The sequence below is a fragment of the Balaenoptera physalus genome (genome assembly GCF_965194825.1).
Source record: "Balaenoptera physalus genome assembly, chromosome: X".
NCBI lineage: Eukaryota > Metazoa > Chordata > Mammalia > Artiodactyla > Balaenopteridae > Balaenoptera > Balaenoptera physalus.
In genome coordinates, this window is record NC_138903.1 from 74,221,075 (window position 1) to 74,233,078 (window position 12,004).

The 12,004-nt window shown below is 36.5% G+C and overlaps 1 protein-coding gene across 1 annotated transcript in view; it reads left to right on the top strand.

The window, feature by feature from the left end:
* LOC309653117 (uncharacterized protein) overlaps positions 1 to 12,004 on the top strand; it is a 68,927-nt gene that overhangs the window by 8,292 nt on the left and 48,631 nt on the right. Inside the window, exons 3-4 of the mRNA XM_082447488.1 lie at positions 6,034 to 6,225; positions 8,405 to 8,498. Coding sequence (XP_082303614.1) covers positions 6,034 to 6,225; positions 8,405 to 8,498 — 286 coding nt within the window. The remainder of the gene's footprint in view (positions 1 to 6,033; positions 6,226 to 8,404; positions 8,499 to 12,004) is intronic.

Sequence of the window (12,004 nt, forward strand, 5' to 3'; positions counted from 1 at the left end):
GCAAATATTTTCTCCCATTCTGAGGGTTGTCTTTTGGTCTCGTTTATGGTTTCCTTTGCTGTGCAAAAGCTTTTAACTTTCATTAGGTCCCATTTGTTTATTTTTGTTTTTATTTCCATTTCTCTAGGAGGTGGGTCAAAAAGGATCTTGCTGTTATCCTTTTGTCATAGGGTGTTCTGCCTATGAATGTAGGGTATATGTTTCCTTTTTGAAAACACCACAAGAACAAAAATTTAGTTTTATTTATCTCCAGCATCTAGCACAATGCCTGTCATATAGAAGACGTTCTGCAAGGGTTTGTTGAATGAATCAGTCATTCAATAGTGCAAAATATTGGAAAAATATTGAAAAAGTTGAAAAGTGATTTTTAAAATCCATTGGATTTAGCATTTAGGAGTTGTTGGTTATAATCTTTGAGACTATTCCAAGACTGAGATGAGAATACAAACCAGATTGCAAAATTACATCCAAGGAGTGGGAAGTAAATGTAATACGGCAATGAAGAAACATATATAAGTCATCTGACAATTTTAATGTTATTTGTAAACTCTTAGTTGGAGGAATTCTGGAGGCATGTAATCAAAATTTTGGCTAAAAGCTAATTACCTTTTACCTATCTTCCTAATCCTTATTATAATCATGTACCTCATTTCTTTTACAAGTCTTTACAAATGTTAATTGCCACATACATTGACATTATGCCTATTTTAAAGTTTTTCTCCACCAAGTTGATTCAAACAAATTGCTTCAACCTATTTTACTGGTAGATCTCAATGTGGAACATAACTGCTCTGGACTTGATGTGCCTGTGCATATATGTATCTGTCAGGGTCTTTGAATGTCTACCTAATGACAAGGGAGCATTTTTATTACTAAATATATTAGTACCACACAGTTTGAGTCAGTTATTTTGACATTGTTAATCAGAGTTAGGCACTAACAAATTATAATTGAACATATCAAATTAAATGGTATGATCATTATTTTTAAGTTCTTAAAACATTTTAATGGCATTGCTGAAATTGTCAGGATATATATACCATCACCACCACCCACACCCCTCCAGGCAGATCTCTGTCACACACACACGTACATGCACAGATGTTCCAAATATTTCATTCAAATAATGAATGAACAAAAGCCAAATTTAAAATATGTTTAAAGATAGACAATTTAAGAAAATAGGCCAAAATAAGAACACATGCTGGATACACACTTTTTAAATTTTTCAGTCATGTTTTATTTAATAGAACTACATTTTACATTGATACAAATAGAATAAAGCTTATTTAAGATAATTTTAGATTTTTTGAAAATTCAATTAACTCTGACCCCCTATGTCCATCACTCATCAAAATGAGAATCAGTACCTCAGTACATTTAAACAGGATGCAAATCTTTTTTTGGTATTGCTGTTTTATTGAGGTATAATTGCTATACAAAAATTGCACACATTTAATGTTTACATCTGGATGAGTTTGAACATATGCATACACCAGTGATACCATCACCACAACCAAGGCACTAAACATATCCATCACCTCCAAAAATTTTCCTGTGTTCTTTTGTGGTATCTTTCCTTTCTTCCTTGCTTGCTTCCCCCCCATCGTGCCTTTTTTTTTTTCTTTTTTAAATAAGAACACAACACGAGATCTATCCTCTTAAAATATTTTAACTCTTTCTTAAAAACATCTTGTAACTTCTCGCTCTGTGTATCCATTCTTTTCCTGAGTTCTTGGATCATCTTTACAATCATTACTCTGAACTCTTTCTCGGGTACATTGCCTATCTCCATGTCACTTAGTTGTTCTTCTGGGGTTTTATCTTGTTCCTTCATCTGGAACATATTCCTTTGCTGTCTCACTTTTTATAAATTCTATTTGTGTTTTTATGTATGTAGTAAGTTAGTTACGTTTCTTGACCTTGGAGAATTGGCCCTCTGTAGGGGATGTCCTATGTGTCCAAGCAGTACACTCTCCTCTTGTCACCCAAGGGTCAGGGACCAGCTGGTCCCAGGATAAGTTCTGACCCATGTTTGCAGACTCAGTTCCACAGGTTCTGATATGACAGTTTTCTTGCTTCTGGTGTCTGCCCCCTGGTGGGTGGATCTGGGTCTTGACCCTCTGGTGAGCAGGGCTGTGTCAAGGGAAGTGTCTAGAGGTAGTTGTGGGGTGAGGAAGTCTTTGGGCTGCCTCTCCGCTGACAAGCGGGGCTTTGTTCCCACCCTGTTGGTTGTTTGGCCTGAGGTGTCCCAGCTGGAGCCTACAAGCTGTTTGGTGGGGCCAGGTCTTGGTGCTAATGACTCGAGCAAGGGTCTTGCTGTCAACCCCCAGCAAGAGTTCATATAGATGAACAGTCACCAATATGTCCACCACTTCTTATGACCCCAGAGAGAGCCACCGCTACCACTAACCTCCCCAGGAGACCCTCCAAGACCAGCAGGTAGGTCAAGCCAACCTGCTGGCTCCTATGAAGTCAGTGCTTTTGCCTGGGTCTCAGTGTGTGATAGACCTTGTGTGCACCCTCTAAGAGTGGAGTTTCTGTTTCCCCCAGTCCTGTGGAGCTCCTGCAATGAAGCCCCGCTAACCTTCAAAGCTAAATGCTCTGGGGGCTCTTCCTCCTGATGCTGGACCCCTAAGCTGGGGAGCCTGATGTGGTGCTCAGAGCTCTCACTCCTGTGGAAGAACTTCTGCAATATCATTATTCTCCAGTTTGTGAGTCGCCCACCCAGGTTGTATGGGATTTGATTATATCCCAAGTGCACCCTTCCTACTATCTTGTTGTGGTTTCTTCTTTATGTCTTTGGATGTATTAACAGAATATCTTTTTTGGTAGGTTCCAATCTTTTTAATCGATGGTTGTTCAGCAGTTAGTTGTGATTTTGGTGTGTTTGTGAGAGGAGGTGAGCTCAAGGTCCTTCTCCACCACCTTGTCTCCAATCCCCTATCCTCTTAATATATTTTAAATTGCACAATTCCGTATTGTAAACTATAGGTACTATGTTGTACAACAGACTCTAGAACTTACTCATCATGCACAACTGAAACTTCATACCCATTGAGAAATAATTCCCTATTTCCCCCTCCCCCCTCCAGCCCCTGAAAACCACTATTCTATTCTCTGCTTCTATGAGTTTGACTATTTTCACTTGGAACAGTTAATGTATCTCTCAACCAATGTTCACATTTCTCACATACTTACTGGTTTCTGAGGAAAAAAATCTAAACTATATTTTAAGTGTATTTTTATATAACGGCTTTATTTTCCATTTATGATAGAAAAAAATTACATACCTCCCAGGATTGCTATGAGAATTAAGTAAGATAAAATACTTGAAATTCCTCGTAAAGTAACTGGTTCAGAAATGTGCTCCTGCAAAGTCAGTTCATTTCTTCTCCCTAGCCAATATGATGTTAAGCCCAATGGTCAATTCTCAGTCTTCATCTTACTTTACCCAACAGCAGCAATTAACACAGTTGATAATTCTCTCTTCCTTGAATTTTCACTTAGCTTCCAGGATATCCCTCTCTCCTGTTTTTATTTTTTTCTTCTGCTTCACTGCCCACTTCTGAATTACTGTTGCTAATCTCTTCTCTTGTCCCCACCTACTTAATGTTGGAGTGTCCGAGGACTTAGTCCTTCATCCTCTTCATCTGTACCTCCTCCCTTGGTGATGTCATCCAGTCTCATGTCTTTAAATACCATCCAACTAGGAAAATTCATACCTCCAGACTTAGAGGTATAACTGCCTACTCAACATTTCTACTTGGTTATCTAATACTCCTTTCAAAATCAGCAAGTACAAAATTGAACTCACCAACTCCCATCACCCCCACCCCAAAATATTCTTTCTACACAGTCTTTCCCATCTCAGTTGATGGCAACTCCATCCTTTCATTTGCTTAGGCCAAAAAACTTAAAGTCATCCTTCAGTCCTCTTTTTCTTGCACACTCTCCTTCTTGTCTATCAGGAAATCCTGTTGGCTCTACCTTTAAAAAGATAAGCAGAAATCAACCATCTTTTATCCTCACCCCCACTGTTATCATTCTGGTCTAAACTACTCTGGTCATCTCTTACCTAGATTACTGAACGGCTTTGTGACCTTTCTCCCTGTTTCTACCTTTGTCCCCTATAGTCTGTTTTTCAATACTGTAGAAAACAGAGTGATCCTTGTAAAACAACCTAGATCATGTCACTCCTCAAAATCCTGTAACTATTCCTCATTTCACTCAGTATAAAAGTTAAAGTCCTTACAATGACCTATAAAGACTTCTGTGGTCTGGTCTCCTTCTTTCTTTGGCCTTATTTTCTACCCTACTCCCTTACTCTGCTTCAGCCACACTGATTTTCCTGTGATCCTCAGACATGTAGGCACATTCCATCCTGCTTTAGAACCTTTGTACTTGCTGTTCCTGCTTCTTGGAATGCTCTTCTCCCCAAATAAACCTGTGTCTAACGCCCTCACCTCCTTCAGTCTTTCTTCAAATATTATCTTCTCAATAAGGCCTGCCCTTTACTAACCTATTATATCACTGCAACCTGTCCCACTATCCTGCCCCCCCAAAATTGCTAATCCCCCTTACCCTGCTCTATTTTTTTCTTTATTCCTTAACACTTATCGCCTTTAAACATTCTAGATAATTTACTAATAATGCTTATTTTTGTTGTCTGTCTTCCTTTCCTACATTTTAAGCTGCTTGAGGACTTGGATCTTTGTTTTATTTACTGGTCTATCTTAAATGCCTGGCACAGTACTTGGTACATGGTAGGAACCCAATAAATGTTGTTGAATAGATGAATGAACTGTTACTGTTTTATATATAATTCCTTTTGCGATTCAATCCTAAACTAAACAAGAAACACACTCTTGAAAAAGTCTTTTTTTCTAGGAAGAAATCCGTGAGAGTTTATAAGACATATTTTTCAAACATATTTTAACTTCCTTAAATGAATTACATTATATTACATATTAGAAGCCAAGTCCCATTGAGTAGATTACTACCTATTTGAAGCTGGTAGCTGCACTTTATTATAGAAACCTAGACTATCAGAGCTATAAAAGATTATAGTAATCATCTAATCAATTCCTTCATGTCATCCATGACAGTACTCAATGTATTGGAACAATACAAACCAGGTTTAGTTTACTTAGGATCTGATATTTACTGTTCAACTGGGTAATCCTTTATCAATTCTACAGGAGATAATGAACTAATCTCTAAAGACACTACATGAACTAACCTCACCATTAGTCACTTTAATTGAGGATGGTGAGAAGTCACATTTTTCCTCTCCAAAAACCCATAGACATTTCTATGTGGGTGTGTGCTATGCCAGTTCAATCTAGGCACCAGAGAACCACACTCAGGTTATCTGGCAAAGTGTCAGGCTTTATAAAAACACAAGAAGTTTATATATGAGTCATTTATTTCTTTAAAATAGAGGAGGAAGATCTGGAGTCATGGGAAAGATGGAAACAGGCAGATTTTGCTGGCAGACAGTCTATTCTCACCTTCTCATGTTTCTTCTTGTATTTGCTGTTGAGTGGCATAGTCAGGCTGTTAACCTGCATTCATCACTGTAGGAGTTGGTGAAGGGAACACCCAGCTGCAGTTACAGAACTAGTAGATTAGGCCACTTCAAACTCTTTTCATAGTAGTCATAGAACTGAAGTAGCCAGAGTGAATAGAGGCATGAGCAATGGGCAAAATGTGGATAGTTTTAAAAGCAGTCTTGAGACAGCCATTCTGGGTGAGACTTTTTTTTATCACTTCTAACTAAGTACCACATCTTCATTAGCCAATGGTTGGGAAATCCTGACTACATTCTGCATGCTAACTCAATGTGTTCAAACCTGTACATTTTAGCATGTTTGCTCAAGTGGTAAAATAGGACAATAGAAATCTCTTGAGGGCCTTAAAGGGAAACCTTATGGTTTAGTAACAATGAAAGATTGGATTCTTTCAGGGGAAACAATTTGTTTTTGTTTCTCTAATTTGTGAGCTTTTTCTATTTTTATTATCTCTATCAAGATGTCCAAATTTCAGAGGTCGGTGGGGAAATTATTGGTACATGGGGACCAAATGTGACCAGCTCTGGAATACTCTGGACCTGATTTTAGTAGCAGCATTGCCTGGAATAGGACTGGCTTTACTAGTTGGTGTAACAATCCAGACTATCCACTACTGTAAAAAGAAGTCAAAGAAGAATACAAATGATCACCGGTAAGAAATTTCTAAATACCTCTGAGAATGATGGGAAATCGCTTGTGAGATCAGTAAATGATTCAAGAAATAATGGATATCATTTATCATGCATACAGCTGATATATTCTCTTCCATATTCATCAACATTTAATTAAATTTGAACAAAAGTCAGGATAACTAAATACATTTTGTTCAGGATTTGGATACAACAAAAACTGGAAAGCCCCTTCCTCAGATAAAAACCAAGTGAGCCAAGTGTAATTCACTAAAGAATTGTTCTACTTCAGTGCCTTCCTTCCACCAAGGTGCTATTTGTATGCACCACACATACTGTCCTAAGAGTTGAGGCGGGGGAAGGGGGACAGCTGTACCAGTACCTCCTATTTACCCCAACCCCCAGCATCCAATAGGCTTGACTGTAATCTGACTCTGTCTTGGGCAAATCTCGTCACTTCACTGGGCTTCAATTTTCTCAGCTATAGAGATTGCTATAATCTGACCTACACATCTCACAGAGATGGTGAGATTGATACTGAAAACAACAATCATTTACAGACAGCTTATTATATGTATCAGGCTGAATTATAAATGTTTCATACCTATTGACTCATGTAATCCTCACAAGAACCCTATAAAGTACAGATGCGATTACTAAGGCACAGAAAGATCAAATAACTTGGCTGAGGTTACAGGGCTAAGTCTATACCCAGGCAATCTGACTCCCAGGCTTAAACTCTTAATCCCCATGCTACACTAATGGACTCTAATGAGATAAAACAGTGCCCTGAAAGCTGTAAAGCCCTGTTGCTTTCCTTTTGTTTCTTTGCTTAAAAGCAAATAGTACCCTTTATATTTTGCACTGCCTCTAAATGATAGAAATATGAAAGGTAAATACCAGTAGGGTAAAATCTCACCAATTTTATATCAGCTAATTCAAATTAGCATCTACTTTGAAGTATCATTCTCCAGTGACAAGATAATGTTACCCTCTGTGCAGTATGAGGATAGTTTGAAATATTACTTTAAAATTGGAAGTGGCTTGTACTGTCAGCCTCACACTTCTAAGAATAGAATTAGGTTGGAAACCTCCTGAGATTTTAAAGAATCATTTTAATTAGAAATCATACCCATAAACAAGTCACCTTTTAAGTATTCTCCATAGTTTTCCTACTCCAAAGCTTTCTAGAACACTGGATTTGTATTCCAACCCTCTCTCTTCTACTACTTGTCTATGACGTTGAGAGGATCACTTAGCCCCTGTTTCGTCCTTTATAAATGAAGAGTTGGGTATACATATCCTACTTCTCCATAGTTGTGAGAATCAAATTAAATAATTAATGGAAAATTGCATTGAGAAGCAAAAGCAAAACAAAAAGCTTGATTATAAATTAGAATAGTAGTAGTGTTTATAAGCATTTAGACTTATTTATAGGTTTTTTTGGGGTAAAGAATTAATCTGCCTTATTTTTCTTCAGTTAAAATATAATTTAGTTTGAGCTCCTTTTTTTCCCTTCTGCCATTCCCTCAATTGTGAATTGACAGAGTGTTTCTATATATACTCTGGAAGATTCCTTAGTGTAGTGGAAAAAGTATGGGCATAGAGCAAGACAGACTGGGGTTCAAATCCCTGCCCTATAAATCACTGACTGTGCGGCCTTGGGGAATTTCCTTAAAATTTCTCAGCCTCAGGTTTCTCATCTGTAAAATGGAGTTAATAATACTTATCTTGCAAGCCTTACTCAAGTAAGATAATGTAATTTTTGTGAAATAAACTGATGTGTGAAATTTACTTTCAATTGCATCAAAAATATAATGGATTAATGGGTGGATAGAAGGATGGATAGATGGATAGATATATGCAAAAGCAAGTATAGTAAAGTGTTAACGATTAAATCGAGGTGGTAGATACATGGGCATTCACTATAAAATTCAATTTTGGTGTGTGTTTGAAAATTTTCCTAATAAAATGTTGGGAAAAATCAGATAATGTAAAGTAAAACACTTTGAGCATGGAAAATACTCAACAAATAGTAGCCAATATTATTGCATTCTCTCGGGTACATATAATAATGGAGTCTTAAGATGGGAACATTCATTCTGTGTTGTCAAAAATGAGTTTATTTTAAAAAGTGATTTATAACCAATTAAGCTACTTCTCTATCCTAACTATATATATATTTTTAATTTACTGTGCCAGAGAACAGAGGAGTTTATCAGGACTCCAACCTCAGCATAATTCTGCACATGCTTTTGATACTGCTATGAGACCTTCTCAACCTGATCAAAGCCAGGTAAACACTGAAATTCATTTGTAAGGTAAACTAAGTTTACAGAAGACACCAAAGAGAGAAATGCCTTAGAGAAACAAAAAAAAAACTTTGGGAGATTAAAGAAGTAGTCAGAGACAACAAAATGAAGTGTGATCAGAAGATCAAATTGTACAAATATGGGATTGTTGATGACAAGTTATTTATCAGTAGAGTACAGGCCAGGCCTGGGGCAAATTACACTGGGAGTGCTCTCTCCTTCTTTTCTCCAGCATTTGTTTCCAGGTAAAATCAAGTTAAAACATATATCAAAGGCAGCCTTGGGGAAAGTTAAAACACATATCAAAGGGGAAAAGGAAGCCACTAAAAGAGGGCTAGAAAGATATGGGTAACAGGACACGGATTAGAGCTATGTGGCTTTTTTTTTTTGAACTAGCTGAAAATCTCTTCTTATCTAACAATATGTTCTCAGTAGCACAGATCCTCTGAAACAGAAGACTTGTGTGGATCTCTTCAATTCAGTGTACCTTAGGAATAGCTCTGAAGTAAGAGGTCTGAGTGTCATACCCAACAACAAGTATCAGAAGCAGTAGCAATGCTTTTATTGTTTTAAATCAAACAAATCGCTAGTAAGACACTGCAGCATCATCTTTTAGTCCTAGAATGTGCCCAATTATGATCTCTATATTTTAAGGAAGACCTACTTTGAGACTAAAGAACAGAAGCCTCAGTATAATTCTACCTATATTCCTGATATGGTACCTTCTCAATAGTATCAAGGCCAGTTAAAATTAAAACTCATGAAAAGCTTAAGATAAAAAGTTGATAAACGGTGGATGAATGAATGATAGTGGTCATATATTTTTATTAGAAGTCAGAACAATTAAATATTGGGACTTAGAGAATGAAGGATAGGATTTATGTGTTTCTGAATATATCTGTGTCTATCTATCTATCTAAAACATTTTTCAAAAACGAAGTTTAAGGTACTCTGGATGAATATACTATGGTGAATAATGTTGATGTTATGAAAGGCTAACTCTAGGGCTGTCAAATTGTTTTAGTTGTCTGTTGTTCTCTTGAAGTGACCAATTATTTTGTAGATGAATCCTATGAGTTAGAAAAGCAAGCAGGGAGGTGGTGTTTTTCCTCTTCTAAGTATTCACTTATTCTTAGCCTCTGTAGTTACTTTGGCTACCCACCTATTTTTCAAATCTCCTTCTCTCCTTTCATCATCCCTTTTTTACTTAATGCTATACAAGCTCTAATAGTGGATAAAATTCAGGAGGAGGGCCAAGTACAATGCACATCGTTTAGGCTATATTCAATAAATGTTACTCTCCCTTTTCCTGGTCTCAGTCTTCCTATGGCTAAATACCTGCTTTGTTCCTGTTACATCTATCTAAATACTTCCACTGTAGACACTTTCTCTTTATCGCTGTGAAAATTTCCTAAATTTCCCTTTACTGGGGACGGCACAAGTGAACTGCCATGCCTGGTCTCAATCTACCATATTCTTCTCTTCTTGAGGGTTTCCCAGAGTCTAGGGCATTAGGAAGTAGAAGTGGACTTCAGGTTAACAATTTAATAGAGGACTAGGAAACTTTCCAACTGAGTTAAACTTTTTAGAAGGGTGTCCAGATGCACTGTGCTCTGATTGTACATTTAAAATATTGACTTTGGCGTGTGATGACTTTTCAGAAGCTAAGGCCCAGGTCAGGTTTCCACAGAAGTGAATAATGCGTTTTCATGCAAATTCATCATTATTTTCTTTATTCAGCTAACTCACACGCAGAGAACCAGGAATTAATAAGCAGAGCCTGAGTTCATTCTTGAATTGTCAACGTTAATCTTTTCTAATTGACTTAACAATTAGATTTGAGTGGGTGGAGGTAAGACTACGTATTTGCTACCTCTTCTTCACCTCCACCCACTTTTACTTTTAGCACAGAATAGCTTGTGGCTTTCAAAGCTGTTACAATCCTAGCATGAGCATATAATTAGAAGTCCCAATATATTCTGTGAATCTCTGGCAGGAAGGTGTGCTGCATAGTTTAGTCCTGTGAGAATTCACCATTGCTATTGTTGTTTATTTTTAGTTGTTGTTCTGATCATAAATATATATTTTTAAGTTTATCTGCCTTTAAAACCAAGGTTACCTGGCATGATTCAGCCACATTCAGCCACAGGATATAACACGTTTTAGCTACTTTCACCTCGTGAAAATATACAGCAACTATGTCAAGAGAAAAAAAAAAAAAACACCCCTACATTTGATAGAGACCCAGGTAACTGGCATAGTCCGAAGAGCAAAGAAATAAATACTGGTACGACTTAAAGAGCATATAATGAACCATATAGTGGAGGCAACAAATATTGAGATGTGCTCACTGAAAAGGAAGAATACTTTGACTAAAAATAAGATCTTCTAAATTTGGCATTATAATCACAAACTTACCAAATTGCTGGATTTATTGTGTTTTCAAATAGAATGAATTGAAAGCAGGAGGAGATAATGAGATAAGCTTTAAATTATCAATTTACCAAATCCAGGAGATTATTCTTCCTAGATAATAAATGAAAATAATATCCAATAATTAAAGTATTCTTTACTGATACCTGAGAATATTATATTATTTAAGTAATTTCTCACTAGAAGTTGTTAATATCATCTTCAAACAGTTAAACGTTATCAAGCACTCCACTACAGATGGCACTGTGCAAATTGTGATAATCTCCAGACCGTTGCTACATTTTCAGTCTGCATTATCTTTGGATATGTACATTATTCTACCTTATCAGTAAAAAATTAGTCACAGTTTTATGAATATTTGCATAGTTAAAACCTTATGTTGTGTCACTTATCCAATTCATGAAATTAATTTGTTCATGACAACCAGTTATGTAAAGTGAACTGGAAATCAGCAAGGTAGAAATAATATCTTTTACTGAGATTAGTTTTTTTCAACAGTCCAATATTCTGCTTAGGAAAATAATATTAATTGGTTAGAAACACTAAAGGAATCTTAGTAAGTGGAAGGGGAATATTATTTTGCAGCTTTTTTAACCTTTATTTTATTTTATTTTTTTACTTTTTATTTTTATACAATATTTAAAGGTTACTTTCCATTTACAGTTATTGCAAAATATTGGCTATATTCCTCGTATTGTACAATACATCCTTGAGCCTATCTGATACCCAATAGTTTGTACCTCCCACTCCCCTGCCCCTATATTGCCCTTCCCCCTCCCTCTCCCCCCACTGGTAACCACTAGTTGTATTCTCTATATCTGTGAGTCTGCTTCTTTTATGTTATATTCACTAGTTTGTTGTACTTTTCAGTTTCCACATATAAGTGATATCATACAGTATTTATCTTTCTCTGACTTATTTCACTAAGCATAATACCCTCCAAGTGCATCCATGCTGCTGCAAATGGCAAAAATTCATTCTTTTTTATGTCTGAGTAGTATTCCATTGTATATCTATACCACATCTTCTTTATCCATTCATCTGTTGATGGACACTT